The 20519-nt window shown below is 35.3% G+C and overlaps 1 protein-coding gene across 1 annotated transcript in view; it reads right to left on the bottom strand.

Moving 5' to 3' along the window:
• Positions 1-20519, bottom strand: part of LOC141555340 (calpain-13-like) — a 97808-nt gene that overhangs the window by 19144 nt on the left and 58145 nt on the right. Inside the window, exons 5-8 of the mRNA XM_074288124.1 lie at positions 18597-18739; positions 14786-14957; positions 12227-12295; positions 3529-3614 (exon numbers count right to left, since the gene is read on the bottom strand). Coding sequence (XP_074144225.1) covers positions 3529-3614; positions 12227-12295; positions 14786-14957; positions 18597-18739 — 470 coding nt within the window. The remainder of the gene's footprint in view (positions 1-3528; positions 3615-12226; positions 12296-14785; positions 14958-18596; positions 18740-20519) is intronic.

Here is a 20519-nt window from a genome sequence, read left to right on the forward strand (position 1 = left end):
AGGATCAGATGGATATGGAAAATGGGAAAATTTTAAATTAAGGGTAAAGGTGATTATAAAGAATTAAAAGGAAAATTCTGATTGTACAAATTCAAAAGCCTTCTAATAGAGAAAGATATCATACAGCTACAATAAGAGATGATGTTGATGGGGGAAAATATATTATTGACTCTGATAAAGAGCTGATATCCAAGATATAATGGGATATTTAGGTAAATATATGGGACCAAGAGTTCTTTTCCAAATAGATAAGTAGCTATGGACACTAATAGGCAATTTTGAAAGGAGGATTTACTATCACAAATAAATAAAAGGATGCTATGAACAATTGAAAAAAGAAATGCAAATAAAACATCTCTGAGGTTTTGCTTCACAAATTGGAAAAAAAATGACAGATGTCAAAACTGACATGTTGGATGGGTTATCCCTATGGGGATACTGATGTACTACTTGGTGGAGCTGTGAATTGATTCAACTGGTCTTCACTAGGAAAGTCATTAAATTATAATATGCCCATTGACCCAGTAATATTACTACTGGGGATATTTGAATCCAAATTGGATCAAATAGAGAAATCAGAATAAAAATATATGCTCATTTCTTCAGGTGCTACACTGGAGATGAGTGGAAAATATTTTCCTTTATTGTTTCTTCTGAACTTCATTTGGTTCCTTAATTAATGGAATTATTATCACGTTTGTACCACAGCACTTCAGGTTAGAGTGAGATTACAGGTCTGGTTGCAGTCTAAACCCTTCTTCAGACCTCCTTCAAGATCCTTTCTTCCAGAGGAACTTGTGGGACAATTGTAATAGAGAGAAATTATACCTATACTGTATAGTTCCTAAAAATAGAATTAGGACTAAGGGCAGAATTAATATGAAAAAATTTTTGTTTATTTTAAAAGTAATCCTATCTCAAAACCTTTGGTATGGGTCTGGGGTGAAGTCGATGAGTGATAGAACTTCAGTTTTCAGAATTCACCCTCTGGGACTGGTCCAACTTTAAGTTTTCTTTGAGTATTAAGTCAGATTCTAGCTTTGAGAAAGAAAATGGATGAAGACAATCCTATTGCATCTGCAGAAGGCAAAGACTTGGAAAAAACATGAGGGAAGCTGGTAGACTTCATTATGTACCTATTCCCACTCTAGACTTCAGGGAGTTGACTGAAAAGTTATTTCACTCCACTAGGGAAACCTCTTTTACTCTGTATTGTCTGGTGTATATTTTCTTATGTCTATATTCTTCAATTTCTGTTTTGTTATTCATTTGGATAAATGGGTTTCTTTGCTATTTTCTATGTATGTTCATTATAGAACTGGTATTGGTGGAAAAGATGTAAAGCCTTGGGATATGGAGCTTGGAGTTCTCCTCTTCCCTAAAAATAACAAAGCAATTAGAAGTTAAATGGAACCTGATCATATGTCTTAGATTAAGAATTCTTAAGGGAGTAGATGCATATATTTCTAGCCTGCCACTAGAACAGAACAGAAGAGAACAGAATGACATTCAACCCCAATTTCTGACTTCCTCATGATAGGAATAAAAGTCTTGTTTGGAGAAGAGGCTTTGGAGAAGACCCTCTAGAAAAGGTTTAGAGATGTTTACTCTCTCTACCTCCAGCTACAACGACAGTCCCCTTACAACATGTGAAATCCTCACACACATTTGAGGACTGCCTATTTATCTTCCTATATAAGGAAAAACTTTCTAATAGAGTTGCAGGAAAATAGAATGGAAAATCTCATAGGATAGAGGACTACTTGAAATTGATGGTGCTTGAGTAAAACCTAGTTGAATATTTGCCAGGATATTGTAGAGAATATTAATTTATTGGGATAGATGGCTGCTTAATTTTCCTGTGGATTTTAAGATTTTATTATGCTATAGAATTACCATAGCAAGTTACATGTACTTTATCACATTTTCATAACTTTAATTATATTGCAATAACTTCCTAAAGTATAAGTTTTTTGATAACAAGGACCATGATGGTCACCTTTGGTTCCTCAGACCCTAACATACATATAATGACCCCATCATATATACTTTACTATACAATACAATACAATACACATACACACACACATAGACACATATACATATATATATATATTTCATGTCTTTAGACTCAGTTGAGTTATAGGGAAGACCTGTGAGAAAACACTTTCCAGGAGGTTTTGGCACTAGACAAATGATGAAGGAGAACAATTTAAATGAGAGATGAATATAAGATTAGCCTAGGAAAACTTGTTAGCTTAGGAAAAATAAGCTCAATGTGTATTATGTCGGTCCAGTTATAGAACCATGGAATTTTAAAGATGAAAAGAATTTCAGAAGCTATCTATACTAACCTCCTACAATATATGCAAGGGACCATGAAGCCTCTAGTTGAAGACCTCCAAAAAGGAAGAAACCACTGCATCCCAATTCTACTATTGGATAGTTCTAAAAATTAGGAAGATTCTCGACCTAAAATCAAGCCTAAATTTGCTTCTTTGAGATTTCCCACCCATGGAACTAAACTAATTGCTCTTCCTCATGATAGCTCTTAAAATATTTAAAGATAGCTATCCTATCTTTTTTCTTCTTTTCATTCCCAGTCTTCTCAAAAATAAGGAATGGACTTTAAACTATTTTATGGATAAGTAAGTTGAACTTCAGAGAAGTTAGGTAATATGTATAATATTCACAGTTAGATGCTTTTAGGGAATGAACCCAAGAATCTTGGCCATCCTTCACTCATTTCTGGATACTTTCCATCTTATCAAAGTTCTTCCTAAAATGTTGATCCCAGAACTGAGGCACCAAATTTTTTTGCTCTAGATTTGATAACACTTCCTGTAGAATTATGATATATTTCATTCAGAGGATGGAGCTTTTTATTTCCTTTCCTATGGTGCTATATTCTCATGCCAAAGAGACAGCTAAAGAAAGGAGGAGAGAGAGACAGACACACAGAGAGAGACAGACAGAGAGAAAGAGAGAGAGACACACAGATAGACAGACAGAAAGACTCAGAGAGAGAGAGAAAGAGAAAAAGACACACAGAGAGACAGAGATAATAGAGAGAGAGACAGAGAGAGAGAGAAGAGAAATGAGAAAAAAGAGAGAAGACTAGTATGAATAGAAAGCAAAGGAAGATAGATGGAAGAGAGGAAAGAGAAAATAGTAAAAATGAAGGAAAAGACAAAAAAACAGGAGAGTAGATAAAAATTAAGAAAAAGAGAGAAAGCTTGAGAGGGAGCGTATGTAATTTACATACACATGAAGCTAGAGCAAGATGGAAGCTATGACAGATGTGATGGGACATGCTTGATGAGAAAATTTGAATGGGTAATCTTTGGGCAGAGAGAAATTATGCCTTTTAGAAGGAAAAGATTCCTGAAATACCATGGTTTTATTCCCAGTGATAGAAGCAAGGATATATATATATATATATATATATATATATATATATATATATATATATATATATATATATATATATATATATATATATATATATATGTATGTATATAGTCATACTTATCACTCCAACGTCCTGTCCATTCTTTTTCACCCCAAGGGTTCCACAGTCTTATGAGTTCTTCCTGGCAGGTATCCAAACTAATCTATGGGAAAAGAACAAAGAAATAAAAGAAGAATAGTTAGCCGAAAGATGGGGAATATACCTCCAAGGATTAATTTAACTTCTGACTTCATTTGGCTACAGTCAAACCTTTATTTTTTTAAAAAATGAAGCAAAGGGGAAAATCAATATTTCTCTGCTGTGTTGTGCTGAAATGAGGCAGAAGAAAAATTATGCTCTCCCTCATCTCCTTTCTTTGCTTAACTGAACTTGCAGGGAGCTCTCCCTTGGCAGGTGTCACCATTCTGATTCAGTACAATTGGTCATATGGACTTGAAGAATGAAGAGATTTAATAGCATTGGATTGCAGCTATAGATTCAATGAGCTAGAACTTTAAGAAGCAACCCCCCCAAGTGATTCTTTCAGAATCAGCAAACCAAGCCTCACAAATTCTCCTCTTTCTAAGCCAGTCCTATGTTGGGATCTATTTTCTGTATTCAAATCACTATGGTTAGGAAGGGGTAAAGAAGAAGCAAAAGACCTGCTACCCAGAGCAAAGACCACTATTCTTGGATCTCTTTCTAACCCCTGATTTCAAAAATGGGGAGGTTTACTCTGACCAGGATCACAGACTCTCAGAGTTAGAGGGGATACTCACATGTGAGTATCTGAACAGCCATTTTCTCTACAGTACCTCTGACATGTTAGCATCTAGCCTTTTCTTGAAAAACTCTAGTGAAGGGGATCTCTCAGAGGTGTAGGGATGAGGGTTTGTACTACCGTACAGGATTGTACTACAGTACAATAGAAATCAATCAATTAACAAGCAATTATTAAGAGATCTACTCTAGTCCAGAAACTGTGACATGCATGAGGGAATACAAATACAAAGAATTAAACAGTTTCTGCTCTTAAGGATTTCACATTCTAGCAGATGTTCGATTTGAAATCATGGTTCTTCAGTTGAACTAGAGAACTGAAAAATTACTTCTAGCTTGACATCTATGATGCTATAATATTATTTGATTCCTTACTTTCAAAACAGATATTTATCACTCTTCGTTTAACTCTTTAGTCAGGAAATTAATGAAGGAGCCGGAGTTACCTTTCAGTACCATATTCCCTAATCACCTGTTTTTAATAAGTTAAACAGTAAGGAGACACTTTGGTTCTTTCAAATTCTAAATTAATCCTTGGGATGGTAGACCAGTGTAGTTGTTGTTGCCAAATATAGTATGTAAATATCCATTCATTAGAACATGTTTATCATTGTTTTTCCAAGTTCCAATCCACATTGAGGCTTGGGAAGTATGCTTCTGGGAAATGAGTAATGGATGGATCCTCTTGCCTTCTTCAGATCATGTAAAATTGTTCTCTATTTCCTGAAGGCTTTGTGGTGATAAAAGCTTTTTATTTGCCTGCTGAGCTGAAGCTGAGCATGCATATGAAAGGTTTTTGTAAAAAAAAATTCTTGTTCTCTTCTCTGGTAACTTTTGAGGAGGGAAAATTCCTCTTAAGTTTCCATGTGAGGAGAAAAATGATAGTTTTGGTTGTCTTGTTTCTCCAGTCAGCTGCTATAGGTTTGTGAACATAAAGTATCTGAACTCCCGGTGTTCTTCTTTTTTCATAATTTTAGGTATATAAATATCCAAGATGAGAATGCTCTGATACACAATGAGATTAAAAGGTCCATGAAAGCTATTTAAGGTCCAAGTAATAATCAGGTCTCAGAATCAATGGAAGAAGCTATGGTGTTGAATTGTTTCAGGGTGTAAGTCTATTTGGGGTTTTCTTGGCAAAGATACTAGTGGCTTGCCATTCCTTTTCCAGATCACTCTACTGGTGAGGAAATTGAGGCAAGTAGGATTCAGTGACTTGTAGGATTCAGTGACTTGTCTAGGACCATATAGGTAGTGCCTGAGGCCAAATTTGAATTTAGGGAGGTGACTCTTCCTGACTATAAACCTGGTATCCTATCCACTGCTCTTTACTAAGCTGCCATGAGTGGGAAGGGTAGTAGAGTTTAGTGAAGAAATTGAGTAACAGTTCTTGAGAAATCTATTGAACCCAGCCCACTTATGAATCAACCCAGCTGGGCAAGGCGGAAACTGAACCACTGGCTGTGCAATAATGAGATGTCAACAAATCAAGGCATTTATTAAGCAATTATTATGTGACAGGCACTGTGTACACTGGGAATACAAATACAAACAAAAGGAAAGCAGTTTCTACCCTTAACAAACTTACATTCTCATGGGAGAAGACGATTCTCCCATGGCATCTAGCAGAAGAGTGAAGGAGGGAAGTTCTTGACCATTCTTCATCATAAGGGAGAAGTAAAATTGATGGGAAAACAGAGCTGCTGAGCCAGGATGTTGTTCCAGCCTTGAGATGGGCTACACATACTGTTGAAACGTTTGAAATTTTAAATCCAGTCTCCCCAAGGACCAAGTGTGCTTTCCAGTTTGGAGGGATGTAGCTGTATTTCGTGCTTGTTATTTATACATTCTCAGAAAATATTCATTTGTCAAATCTAGTTGATATCAATTGATATTCAGGAGATATTAAGTGCTTTAAAAAAGTTATTGGAAAGTATATTGGTGGAGACTTGTCAATAACAGTATCCTCTAAATTTTCAGGTTTATCCCTAGTATCCAGAGGGGAGAAGTTATCCCTCTTTGGAAACCTGAACTGTCAGTTGAAAAAATGAGCTACATAAACAATCTCTCTCTCTCTCTCTGTTCTTTATGATTGAGAGGTTGGATGAATTAAGTAGTAATCACTCTATCATTGAACATTGCCTGATATGTTATTGTCCTTACTGTGCTATGGTTTTATAAGAAAAGAAAATGATCCACTGAGATGGACTTGGAGAGGTAACTCACTCAGGGAAGGGAGGATGATCCCCCACCAAGGATACTGAGATGCAGGATGGAACTGCTGGGAGGGAGGAAGGGGGAAGAGATCATTCAGACCTTGTAGGGAATTGAAAGGAAAACAGCAGTTGAGAAAAATTTGAGAAGATCCTAAGATGAACAAATCCTAAATGGATTCAGAAGAACAGAGTACAGGGCCAAATGATTATTATTTGAGGGATAGCCTGTAGGCAAGAAAAGTTTCAGGCTAAGGAAAAGGAAAAAGGTCTGAATCCCAGCACTATTATATTCTTTAGAGAGGATATTTCTCAAACTTGGCAATGGAATTTAGCTTGACAGGCCTTCCTTTTGGAGGCTGCCCCGGAGTGCTTCATTCTTTCAAAGTCAGTGATTTTATTTGAGATGGATATGGAATATGGAGATTTTGGGAGGTCACTTGCTTGTTTTATAATTTTGTCTCCAATTAGCCTAGGAAAAAGTAATAGACCATTAGTATGGCAGGTCCTGACATCCACTGCCTGAGAAGTACCTGTTTCACTATCTGGGGATCATTGGTGGTATTCTGTCAGAGACCTGTGTCCCAATTATTTTTGTTTTCTCTCTGGTCAGCAGAATGATGGAGAGACTCTCTGAAAGTGGAGCAATCACTTTCCTATGTTGTCCCCACCTCAAACTTCATATCCTTGAATCATTTTCCCATATTTCCCCAGAGTTCTTCCAGGTCTTTGATGTCAGGTCCAAGTGCAATGTTCCATTATCTTTGATAGAGAAAAATGTGGTATAGTAAGTTTTGCAAATTTACCCCTTTTTTCTTTTGCGAGTAATCTTCTCAATTTCATTCCTGAATGCCTTTGGGATGACTTAGTTTAATATGGATTTTTTAAAAAAAGTTTTCTTTATGTAAAGGTGAGGGTCACTGAATTAATCAATCACCTACCTATCTCCACTTATGCCCTGCTTAAAATGACTAACTCTGATGCCTTTATCAGGTGAAAACACCCCTATTCAATCAATTTGTAAAAGAAATTAAATGAATGAGTCAACCTCTAGTGACCAGATTGACTTGCCAGTGAGAATGGGAGCTGTGATAGTAGTGCTAATAGTTTTACTATATTTAGACTAATTTTACTTGCCACTGAATCTCTCTGCATTATGACACAATACTGTTTAGAATTATGTCATTGTATTTCATAAGACTTTGTAGACAAATTAATATTCTAACACAGCATTGTCTTTGGCAGCCCTCTCCCTCCACTGGATAAGTGAAGGAGCAGGGAAGATGTAACAAGCATTTATTAAGTGCCTACTATGTGCCTTGCACTTTATAGATATTATCTCATTTGTTTTATCAAATGTTTTATGACCAAAGCCCTTTCTGGCCTTTTTGGATCTCCTTGTAGAAATTATTTTTACATTGGCTTAATTTCTGAATAAAATTATTGTAGTTGGTGTTTTTGTCATCTACCTTTACATTTGTTGTATTATATAATATAATAAATATAAAGATTTCTATAAAGTTAATACAGTTCTTAAAATAAATTTAGAGCTTATGATATTGTGCATCATCTTTCAAATTTTTGTCTATTTATTGAATTTCTTTTGTTGATATCATTTGTAATTTAAATTATTTTTTTCAAAGAAGAAAGAAAGAAATCATATTCTAGTGTAAGACTTCACTAGATTTCCTCAGAAATTTACTACTAAAGAATTGCATGGGCACTGGGAGGAAAAAAGACCAATGATTCAGAAATAGTTTGAAAACAAGGCCAAAAGAACAATCCAATTACTCACCTGTTTGCTCCAAGTGAGTGATTTTCTATGTTTGGTGAGTAATAAAGAAAGACAATTTCATTTATCATGCTACCTGTGTATCTAAGGATTGGAGGTGGGTAAGAAAGACTGGAGAATAAACAGACTCAACAACATTTGTGAGCAAGCATAATCCTCAAAGTTACTAGTTAGGACTTTTTTTTTTTCCTTCAAATTATTAGACCTATTCCGGAGTTAGGGCATCGACTTCTCTGGGTAACTTGTTCTGGAGCTCATGAAAGTTGTTAAACTTTTGTTAAACTTTCTGTTGTGGTATTCTTTGGCAGGGAAAGTTGTATTATTACCCAAAGTTTATGGATAATTAGTTCAAATAGTTAAAACCTGTCATTTGTCACTTCACTGAAGCAATCCAGAACGTAAGTACATCTTGAAACATGTAAGTGAACTCTTTCCTAAGACTGCATGTCTTTCAATAAATAACTAGAGAAAATAATTTATTTTATCCAAATTTTCTTCATCCACAAAGTGAAAGAATAAGATCAGATGATCTCAAAAGGAAGGCAGGTGCTGTAGCAGATATAGCTTACAGCAAGATATTGTCGTAGCTAGAGAAACTACTCACGGTGGGTCAGAGAATTATAGATTCAGAACTGAAAGAAACCTCAGAAGTTGTTTCATCTAATGCACTAATTTTACAGAGGATGAAATTGCGATCCACAGTGGAGAAATTAATTGATCAAGTATATAAAGGTTGGTGAACTCAGAAGCTCTGATTCAAAATTCTGTGTTATTTCTTGTCAGTAATAATACTTTGTCAGTATTATCATCTCTGTAAACCAAGGGCAAACTTATCATTCCTAGACAGGACTTCTTTTTTTAAAATAATATTTTATTTTTCCAAATACATGTAAAAGATAGTTTTTGACATTCAATTTTTGTAAAATGTGTTCCAATTTTTTCTGCTTTCCTTTCTTACCAAGATAGCAAGCAATCTGATATAAGTTAAATATGTGCAGTCCTTTTAAACATTTCTATATTTGTCATATTGTGCAAGAAAAAGCAGCTCAAAAGGGAAAAAAACCATGAGAAAGAAAAAAACCAAGAGAATAAACAACAACAACAACAAAGATGAAAATACTATGCTTTGATGCACATTCAGTCTCCATAGTTCTCTTTCTGAATACAAATGTCATTTTCCATCATGTCTATTGGAATTGCCTTGAATCATTGTATCATTAAAAAGAGCCAAGTCTACCACAGTTGATCATCGTATCATCTTATTGTTACAGTGTACAGTGTCCCCATGATTCTGCTTGTCAGCATCGGTCTATGCAAGTCTTTCCAGACTTTTCTGAAAATAGCTTCCTTATTATTTCTTATAGAATAATAATATTTTATTATATTCATATACTATAATATTCAACCATTTTCCAACTAATGAGTATCCATTCATTTTCCAGTTCTTTGCCACTACAAAAAAGACTGCTATAAACATTTTTGCACTTGTGCATCTTTTTCTGTTTTATGATGTCTTTTGGATATAAGCATAGTAGAGACACTGGTGGATCAGAGAGAAAGCATATTTTGATGGCTCTTTAGGCATAGTTCCAAATTGCTCTCCAGAATGCTTGGATCATTTCTCAATTTCACCAACAATGCATTTGTGCTACACAGAACTTGTTAATAAAGGGTTTAAGATGTCTAGCCATATATATATATATATATATATATATATATATATATATATACATGTATATATATATATATATATATATATATATATATATATATATATATATATATATATATATATATATATATATGACTTTTATACTAAGGAACCTCATAAATGATTATAAATTGCAAAGGTTTTCAATTCAACTCTAGGGGTCTCTAAATAGAACATTGACTGTAAATGCTGTGTATGGTCATGGCTCTGCTTTGCCCAGCACTTCTTGATCAAACTTATACCCTAATAAGAAAGGCAGGGATTCTAGTAATTTATTCTTTCTATCTTATGGATCACTTTGTCAAAATAAAAATAATGAAATTACTTTTTTTTCTCAGTTTGTTAGAATAAAACTTTGTATACCAGGTTCATTTGACTTGCAGATATCTTGATCTCATGAATATCCTCAGAGCTTAGAGTTAGAGACAAAATGGACTTCAGAGGACAAATGGTTCAATTCTGTCATTTTTACCATGAAGTAACTGAAAGCCCCCAAATTGAAATGATTTGCCCAAAGACCCAGAAGTAATAGGTCAGAAATGGAATTTCTTAGGCCTCTATGATTCTAAAGCCTTTATTGTGTACCTCATTTTAATGCCCCTGGCAATCAGGAAACTTTCTCAGGTCTAAGAAAATGGTTTATTTATTTTAATTTTTTATCTATCTATTTATTTGTTTATTTACTCACTCATTTATTCATCTATCTATCTATCTATCTATCTATCTATTTATTTACTTATTATTACCATTCCAGTATATTGGAAAAGTAAGTTTATGAGGTAGAGAACTTAGTAAGAGGTTATGTGATATAATAGAATAACTCATTAGGCTTCAAGTTCCTTGAAGGAAGGAACTAACTATTGCCTCCTTTTGTATCTCCAGCACTTAGTCCAGTACTTGGCACATATTAGTTATTGTTATTTTTCAGTCATTTTAGTTCAACTCCTCATGACCTCATTTGAGGTTTTCTTGGCAAAGATAATAGAATGGTTTGCCATTTTTCCAGCTCATTCTACAGATGAGGAACTGAGGCAAATGGAATTGTGACTTGCCCAGGATCACATATCTAGTGTCTGAAGCTTGATTTGAACTCAGGAAGATGAACTTTCCTGAATCTAGGTCTAGCACTCTATTCATAGTACCACCTTGCGGTCTTGGCACATAATAGGCACTTAATAAAAATTTATTAATTGAATTCTAAAAAATCTGCTTTCTGACTAGAAAGATCTGCCTGTTACTAATTAGCTGTAAAATCTTGGGAACTCTTGAATCTTAGTTTTCTCATCATGAAGAGATGGATCCAGATGATTTTTAAGATTTCCAACACTGAAGTTTTACTAAGCTCTGGTTTTCTGCATACTAAGTGAATCACCCACAGATACCTATTTTTGTTGTGTTGACTGTATTCTTATCTCTCTCTTCCAAGCATTTGGTAGTTTGTAAGTCTCTGTAGTACTCCTAAATTTTTGGGCTGCTCTATATTTTGGGAAGGGATATTTCACTTGCATTTTAAAGGTAATATCTCCCTTTGCCCCTAAGAAAAGTAAATAGTTTTTAACCTCCTTTCCTTTCCAGACAATCTACGTTTTTGTTCACCCACAAAGACTAGCTCCCTATAGAGGGGACATCGTGATAATGTGTGATTTTTGGCTAATGGGTTTAATTGTAATGCCTGTCTCAAGATACTGTGAGAAAGTTTTTGACCATTGGCTTTGTTCTGTCCTCCAGGAGACAGTAGCATCTTCCAGTTGGGCATAATGTTGATAGACAAGATGACAAAATGAATATACTGCATGCATCTGATTTTTTTCCAATTTGATGGGTAGGCTTCTTAAGGCAACTCTGATAGAATCCTTAACTTCCTTCAAAGTTCAGTTCAAATGCCACTTCTCAAATCAGTTGTCTGTCCATTCTCCCCACACCAACCAGCCCCCAGAAATCATTTGATTTTAGGGTTGTTTTTTTTAACGTGTTGCCTATAGTGTGTAACATCTTCTCCATTAGAATGGAAGCTTCTTTAAGGCAAGTGGTCTTTCACTTTTGTCTTTGCATGTCCAGAGCTCAGAGTAAGAAGTGCTTGTTGATTAATTGTTAATTGCTTGACAAGTATAAGAGACCCTGGATATCAGGAATATTAAGAAATTGAATCCTTGTTCACACCAGAATCTTATAATAAACTTTTTACTGAAACTTTATGCTAGTGGAAGTTGTGAGGTCCTCACCCCACCCCAAATCCAAGTTCCTCCAGCTACCAAAAGGAGAAGAGAAGGCTCTCTTACCTTTGCACTTCCCGTCACTGTGTAGGCATGATTATTCACTAGTCCGAATTTCTCTACCATGTTTGAAGGCTTCAAGAGAAAAAAAAGAGTAAGACAAAAGATTTAGTCTCAGAATTGATTTGTTATACAGTATCACAAACAAGGCAACATATAAGCATTTGTATCTTTGCAGGCAGGGTGATTTGCATTGATTAGCAACAGAACTAAAAAGAACATCGCATGTTCCTGGGACCTCTTTTACTATACAATCTCACCTGAATAATAAACTAGATGCTTGTTTTCATGTAAGCTTTCAAATACACCATATCTTTTCATTCAACATTGGGACAGAAAAATAGATATTATGTGCCTCTTATGTAACCACTCTGCTAACTATCATGGGAATATCAGCAGAAGTGAGACTCAATCCTTATGCTCAAGGAGATTTTTAAAAAAATTAATCAGAAAATTTAAAAACAAGTATACAAAAATGATGATAATGATGATTGAGTATCCCTATCTTCCCAGGCTGGAAGTGCAGTGACAAATCAGAGGTTGAATCCCATTACTAATCTATGTAAGAGCTCAACCTGATCCATTTCTGACCTGGACCGGTTTGCCCCCTTCTTAAGTAACCTGATAGACTTAGTCACTGTAGCTCAGAACACCTCAGTTTAAGAGATCTAGCATCTTCAGCCTTTATGATAGAAGGGATTATAAGCACGTATCACCATATCTAGTATCAATAAACATTGTACAATATAATGTATAATTAAGTTCTATGTTAATCTAGAATAGGAAGAAATAACTCTGGCCAAATGAAAGGTAGAGGAGGGAAGAAGAGGGAAGACTTTATAGAAATATGATATGATGCAAGTAAAAGTGAAGATTTGGACAAGTATGGGACATGTTCAAATAATGACAAGATAGAATTTCACAGCCAAGAGACACTTCAGGGGAATCTAATCCAACCCATACTGGAAACAACAACAACAACAACAACAACAACAACAAAAAACAAAAACAAAAAAACACTTCATCACACCCAAATAAATGGACTTCCAACAAGGAGAAACATCTTTTAAGGTAGCCCATTACCCTCTAGTTTTTAGGAAGTTTTCCCTGACATTAAGCCTAAATTTATATCTTTGCAAGTTTCACTCACTGCTTCTGGTTATGTGCTTTTGGATTAATCAGATAATAATTAATCCTTCTTCTGTTAGAGAGGTCTTTAAGTACTTGAAGATAACTCTGTTGTTCTTACTAAGCTTTCCCTTCTTCAAATTAAGTATCCCCCATTCCCTCATTGAATCACTGTATATCAAGCACTGTCCAGAGCAGCCATTCTCAAAGTGTACTTTGGGGGCCCTTCGGGGTTCCTAAAACTTTTTCAGAGGGTCTGTGAAAGCAAAATTATTTTCATAATAATACTAAAGCGTTTAAAATTTCAATATGGTAAATATTGTTATACTTAAACCACATAAATAAGAACTCTTTAGGAGGATCCTCAATAATTTTTAAGGGATCCTCAGACCAAAAAGTTTGAGAACCACTAGTCTTAAGAAATTGTTTTTCTAATTTTGGACAATCCAAACTGATTCCTTATACAAAGGTATTTCTAGAGTAGATAAGAACAATTCATTCAGTTATTCTAGCTTGATTGCAGTTCTTCCTGAAGAACATCTATGTCTCTTTGCTCTAATACTATTCTCATAAAGCACTATTTCATTTCATAATTTTGTTGCCAGTGTAGCCGTATTTACTAAGATTAGATGTCTTTTGTAGACAATAGGTATTAGTTCTTATATCACTATAAATGAATAAACTGACATTCTACTTTATCCACAAGAGTCTTGTTGAGTTGGATTAGCAAAAGCTGCATTCCTAGATTCTGGTCTCTGGGGAACTGATAAAACTGTGCTTGGTACTGAAAATTGTACATCCAATCTCTGCACTCCAGGGGAACCCACTGAGGGTAGTCCAGTTTAACTGGAACTTAAGGGGCATTAAGAGAAGGAGTGGGAGTTAAGACTCCAAATGTAGTGTGTGGTCAGAGAAAAAAGACTTTGAATGTCAAGGTAAAATCTTTTACTTTATTCTAAAGGTAGTCTTGAATGGATTTTCATCAGAAAGTGATATAATAATAAAAAAACACTATGCATTAAAAGATTAACTGCCAGTACTGTGTGGCAATGATTGGAGGGGCAAGCAACTAGAGCTAAAATTCAAGTTTTGAGTCTGTCATAATAATTTTTTGGACTGGATCTGAGATTGCCTTGGGTTAATAGAGTAAGATCTAGAGATGGAAAGGGGCTCCAAGGCCATCTAAGCCAACTCTCCCATTTTATAGATGAGAAAAGACGTCCAGAGTGGTTAATATAGTAAATGGCAGAGGTCAAGTTTGAACTCAATGCTCTCATTTTAGAGTCAGATGACTATTGACAATATTATGTCATATTGTGAAGGTTTAAGGGGGAAATAAAGCCTCTCACACAGTCTAGTACTTTGACTTAAGCAAGACAGGACAATCAGATTTAGAATACAGTTGATCAACTCAGCAGAGCCCTAAGTGGTACTTACATCTGCAATCCCACATGTTATTAGTGAGCCAGATTGTTCAGCAACTTTCAAATTCCTGAACAGATTGGGATGGACTTCTTTAAGATTGATTTTTGTGACCACCCATCCTGTCAATTCCACCAATGAATCAATTGTGTAGCCATAATGCAATTGGGAGTAGGAGCCGTGAAGCCTGTGAATGAGAAATTGGAATTGGCCTCATGAGATACTCAGAGTTCAGAAATAAACTTAATTAATTGACTCTTATTAGCATTGTCCCTTTAAGAAGAAGCATGGCATAGTGAATAGAAAGCTGGTCTCAGAATCAGAAAGAAAAGGCTCTATTTCAACCTGACACTTAATATATACATCACCCTGGGCAAGTCACTTAATTTCAAGTCAACCTTTATCACCAATTGTCTTTTGGACATCTTGAATAAGACTATAATTTGAAGAGAAAATATTGATCTATATTGGCAGGGAAGAGGTTTTCTTATTTTTTCCTATAACAATGAAATAACAAGTCTGAGCCCAAACAAAATATTCTCCAAGTAAATACTTTTCTCATATATTTTTTTCCCCTGAGGCTGGGGTTAAGTGACTTGCCCAGGGTCACACAGCTAGGAAGTGTTAAGTGTCTGAGACCAGATTTGAACTCGGGTCCTCCTGAATTCAGGGCTGGTGCTCTATCCACTGCCCCGTCCCATATATTAAACAAGGCTCACAAATTCTTAAGCCATGGAGATAAAGTATTTAAATGTAATTCAAATTAACAAATATTTAGCAAATATTTGTCATGTGCAACAATAAAGTTATATTCTATTAGGAGATATGAACACAGATAAGAATACACACAAGTAATTTCAAAATGGAAGGAATATTTTTGCCAACTAGAATATAGGGAATTGGGAAAGGTCTTCTCTAGGAGCTATGCTTTCAAGGAAGGTAAATATATATATGTGTATATATATATATATATATATATATATATATATATATATGTGTGTATATATATATATATATATGTCTGTATGTATATCAAGGAGGTGAGAAAGAAGCATGTTCCAGACATAGGGGTACCACTATCTACAAAGGCACAGAAGTAGCAGAGAGTGTGACCTGTACAATCAGAAAGTCATTTGGGCTAGAAAGTAGAATACATGAAAAGGGAATAATAAGAAGTAACAGTGGCAAAGTAGATGAGAACCAAATCATGGAGGATTATACATACTAGGATATGCATTTACCTAGAAACAATAGGGAACCATAGCAGGTTTTTTTTTGAGTAGGGGATTAATATCATTGGATATCTGTTTTAGAGATATCATATTGGCAATTTGTATGGAAGTCAGATTGGAAAGGAGAGATATTTCAATGATCCAGGCAATAAGTCTGGATGAGGATAGGAAGCTAGATGAGTACAGGAAAGGAGATGGTTGTGAGATGTTGGGCAGGTTAAATTAACAAGATTTGGCAAATGATGGAGTATGCTTATAGAAACAAAAAAGATTATTCCAAAGTTGTGGGCATAAGTGACTAGAAAAAGATGACATTCCACTCCAAGGGATGTATAGAGAAGGAGAGAGGAAACTATCATGAGTTCTGTTTTGGACAATTTGAATTTGATAGAAAATGATAGGTATTTCTCTCTCTCTCTCTCTCTCTCTCTCTCTCTCTCTCTCTCTCTCTCTCTCTGTCTCTCTCTGTCTCTCTCTGTCTCTCTGACTCTGTCTCTCTGTCTCTGTCTCTGTTTCTCTGACTCTGTCTCTCTGTCTCTGTCTCTATCTCTGTCTTGGTTTCTCTGACTCTGTCTCTCTCTGTGTCTCCATCTCTGTCTCCATGTCTCTCTCTATATCTTTTTCTTCATTGATTTATATTTCCTGATCTACAGTTGTCTATAATCACTTGCCTTGTGGACATCTTGAACTGGATATTATTAAACTTTTCAAACTCATTACGTCCAAAACAGAAATCATTATCTTTCTGCCAAAATCTTTAGCAATTTCCCACCCCCCTTTCCTCTCAGATTCTTTCCCATTTCCATAATGTAGCTTGTATTATACTTGTTTTTCTGTAGTTTCCTTCCTTAGAATATCAGCTCCTTGAGGGAAGAGACTACATTTTTGCCTTTCTTTATATTATCTGCACTTAACACAGTAGATAGCACATGCAAGTGTTTAATAAATACTTGATGATTGATCTATCAATTCCTTCTAACTACAATTGTCTTTGAATCTTCTTAATGTCTCAATGACCTATTTCTATTTCTGCAACATGGAGACTGCATAGGAAGCTGGTCATGGTTCTTTTTAAAAATTTTATTTATTTACTTATTATTATTATTATTATTATTTTTTGCTGAGGCAATTGGGGTTAAATGACTTGCCCAGGGTCACACAGCAGGAAGTATTAAATGTCTGAAGTCAAATTTGAACTCAGGTCCTCCTCAATTCAAGGCTGATGCTCTATTCACTGTGTTATCTAGCTGCCCCTGGTCATGATTCTTAAGTACTATGCTGAAGGTTTTTATTCTTGAAACAAAAACGAGATAGGACTCAAACTCAGTTTCTGGATGTCCATTCCCTGGCTTTTAAAATATTTCTACTTCTAGAAAAAGAAATCAGGGACAAGCTATATTTGGGCAATTTTTTTAGGGTTGGGATCTCAGATCCTGGGACTCATTGTCTCATTCCATTTCAGAATTAAGGATTCATTTTCTAAGTCAATCAACTCAATGGTCAAAAGGGGTTAAATCATTGGGCAAATTCCTATTCCTTTTATGGAACATATGGGATTCCCATAAATCTCTCAGAATTGAATTACCTTCCTTAATCACTGGATTCAATAATAGCAATTGTTATTAGCTGGACATAGGTCTCGAATTCCAATAAAATTTCATTTTGACATATCTCCTTGAAAATATTCTTAGACATTTCTCATAGGCTGGTTCAAAGGACAGTTAAAAACAAACACACAGTTGCTGGGATTGTGATGTTCACCTGTAGTTCTTGCTATTAAGGAGACTGACACTGATGTATCACTTGAATTATGAAATATAGGAGGAATAAAGTCAGGTGTCCACTCTAAGTCCAATATTAGGGATCCCCAGAAAGGTATGGAGATGAGTTAAGAGTGCTTGTGAATCATCTGTTTGCCTAGTTTAAGTTGTAAACAGAATAGTTCAAAGTTTTGGCTGCATTAAAAGCAGGGTTGAGCCATGAGTGGCCACTATATTTCTAGCTTTGAGAAAGAGAGATCCCCACCATTAAATAAACAAGCAAATAAATGAACAAATAACTGAATGAATAGATGAATGAATGAATAAGGAATAAGGAAGCAAACAAATGATTAAAAGTAGTCAGCTGAGAGGTTCAAAAGTGAATAGGGGTTCTAATAAATAAATATCTGACTAGTTTCTCATTGAGATGTTATGTAATGTGACATTGGTTAGAGTGCTAGATCTGGACACAAGAAGTACTGGGTTCAGGTTCTGATCTTAAGACTTATTAGCTCTGTGACTATGAATAAAATAGGATAATAAGTGAATTGTAAACATGGAAAAGTCACTACCTTAACTACTGGGAATGAAAGCTTATACTCTCTGATGCCAAAGGCCACTCTGCAGCTGATACAGAGCCAGTACAGAGCCAGAACATTTCAACTCCCTAATTCCCTTTCTTTCTCCCCCTCCCCAAAAGGCAAGTCCAACAAACAACGGGTTTGCCTAAGAACTAATGAGATCTGCCATATTTCAAATGATGTAGCTGGGTAAATACAACCATTCAGGAAAGTGAAGAGAAAAGGAAGGCAGGAAGTTCCAGGATATGCTTACTTGGCATAAGCCTTTTCAAGCAAACATGGCCAAAATTCATTGTTCCCTCTTCGAGGATGCACAAACAGGTATTTTCTATTAATTGATTCCACAGGGAGCCGATCATCAATCACCACATCCACCCATTGTCCACATTGCCAAAACTGAAAAAGAAAAGAGAGAATTCTCAAACAGAATGACTCCAATTTATATTAAGCCCTGGTTCAAATGAGAGAATAATTGTTAAGTTCTTAACACAATGTCTGGAACATTTTAAGTACTGTTTAAATGTTGTTACTACTACTACTACTACTACTACTACTACTACTACTACTACTACTACTACTACTACTACTACTACTACTGCTTCTGCTTCTGCTTCTGCTTCTGCTTCTGCTTCTGCTTCTGCTTCTGCTTCTGCTGCTGCTGCTGCTGCTGCTGCTGCTGCTGCTGCTGCTGCTGCTCCCATAATGATTGACATCACTGTATGACTTTGGCCAAGTTCAGCTACTTCTCTAAGTTTCAAGTCAGTAGACTTCCATCTGCCAGTGAGTTAAGAATTTTTTTACCTTAAAAACAAAACGAAACAGAAAACCCTATGATCTGCCCGCCAAATCTAGCCTATTCCCTGTTTTTGTATGGCTCACATTTTTTTCTTCCCCAAAATTATTTGTTTTTAACATTCTTTAAAAATTTTTTAACTTGTAAATTCTCTTTCTTCCTCTAATCCCTCCCTCATGCATCAAGAAGGCAAGCAATGTGATATTAATTATACATGCAAAATTATATTAAATATATTTCCATATTAACCATTTTGCAATTTTTAAAAAGCAAGAAATCATAATTCAGAAACAGTATGAGTTTCCTGTCCAACCCATCCTCTTATATCCAAAATACATACACAGGAGGAAAAACCTAGGCTCTGGAAGGAGGACACTCATACAAAGAGATTGAGAACAAAATTCAGGGATTACATTTTGGAGAGAAGTAAATATAGTATCATCATAATGGCAGTGAGAAGGGAACAAAAAAATCCCATAAAGGCATTTTGTGATGAGCATTCAAAGACTAGAGTCTAGGTTTTATGGACTTGGTTCCTAATGCCAAAGTCTGCTTATTAGAAGGAGGAAAATCCACCTCTGATAGTTGTAGCTGGAATGTCCAGAAGCTATTGATTAGTGTCACTTTTGGAGATAATATGAATGAACAGCAAAGTTTTAACTCCCCCTTTTCTTTCTTTTTTGCCTGCTACTGGTAGACATATTCTAAAAGAATTTTCTATTTCTTTAAACTGCTTCTAATTCCTGATTTTTTTCAGACTGGTCACAAATGATGTGATTCACATCTCATTATTTGCCTTCAGAAGGGAGGTTGCAATGGAAGAAGTAAGCAAATAGCTTGGAATATACAGAATTAAAGAAAACAGTAGTTTAAAATGTTATGGTACTTTTTTCTTTTCTTATATAAGAGTTGAGCTGGGAGAGAATTTTGTGGGTTTGATTTTATTAATAATTCATATCAGTTTTTTCTACTCTAAGACCACCCATCTCTTCATTTCCCCCCTGGCTATTTTTTATTCCAAGTACCTTCCCTTCCCAGTCCTTACTCCCAACCCCTGTAAGTTTCCTTAGGTGTATTATCTCTCCTCATTTGATTTTAAGTTTCTTGAGGACAGGATCTTGTCTTTCTTTTTTCTTTTCTTTTTTTTTTTGATTTTGTTTCTCCAGTATTTAGTGGGGTACCTGGCATACAGTTCCTAAATAACAGAAAAAGAAACATCTTATTACTCATAATACTTTATCCTTATGCTACTGAGCCACAAATAAGCAATATTCAAGTACCACATAGCACTAGGATTTCAGTGAAGCTTCCTGAAGTCAGAGTGGACCAAGGAAACTTATGATTTGGGCTACTCATTGAAAAGAGAAAGGTATAAAGCATGGT

This window comes from Sminthopsis crassicaudata, chromosome 2, assembly GCF_048593235.1.
Source record: "Sminthopsis crassicaudata isolate SCR6 chromosome 2, ASM4859323v1, whole genome shotgun sequence".
Lineage (NCBI taxonomy): Eukaryota > Metazoa > Chordata > Mammalia > Dasyuromorphia > Dasyuridae > Sminthopsis > Sminthopsis crassicaudata.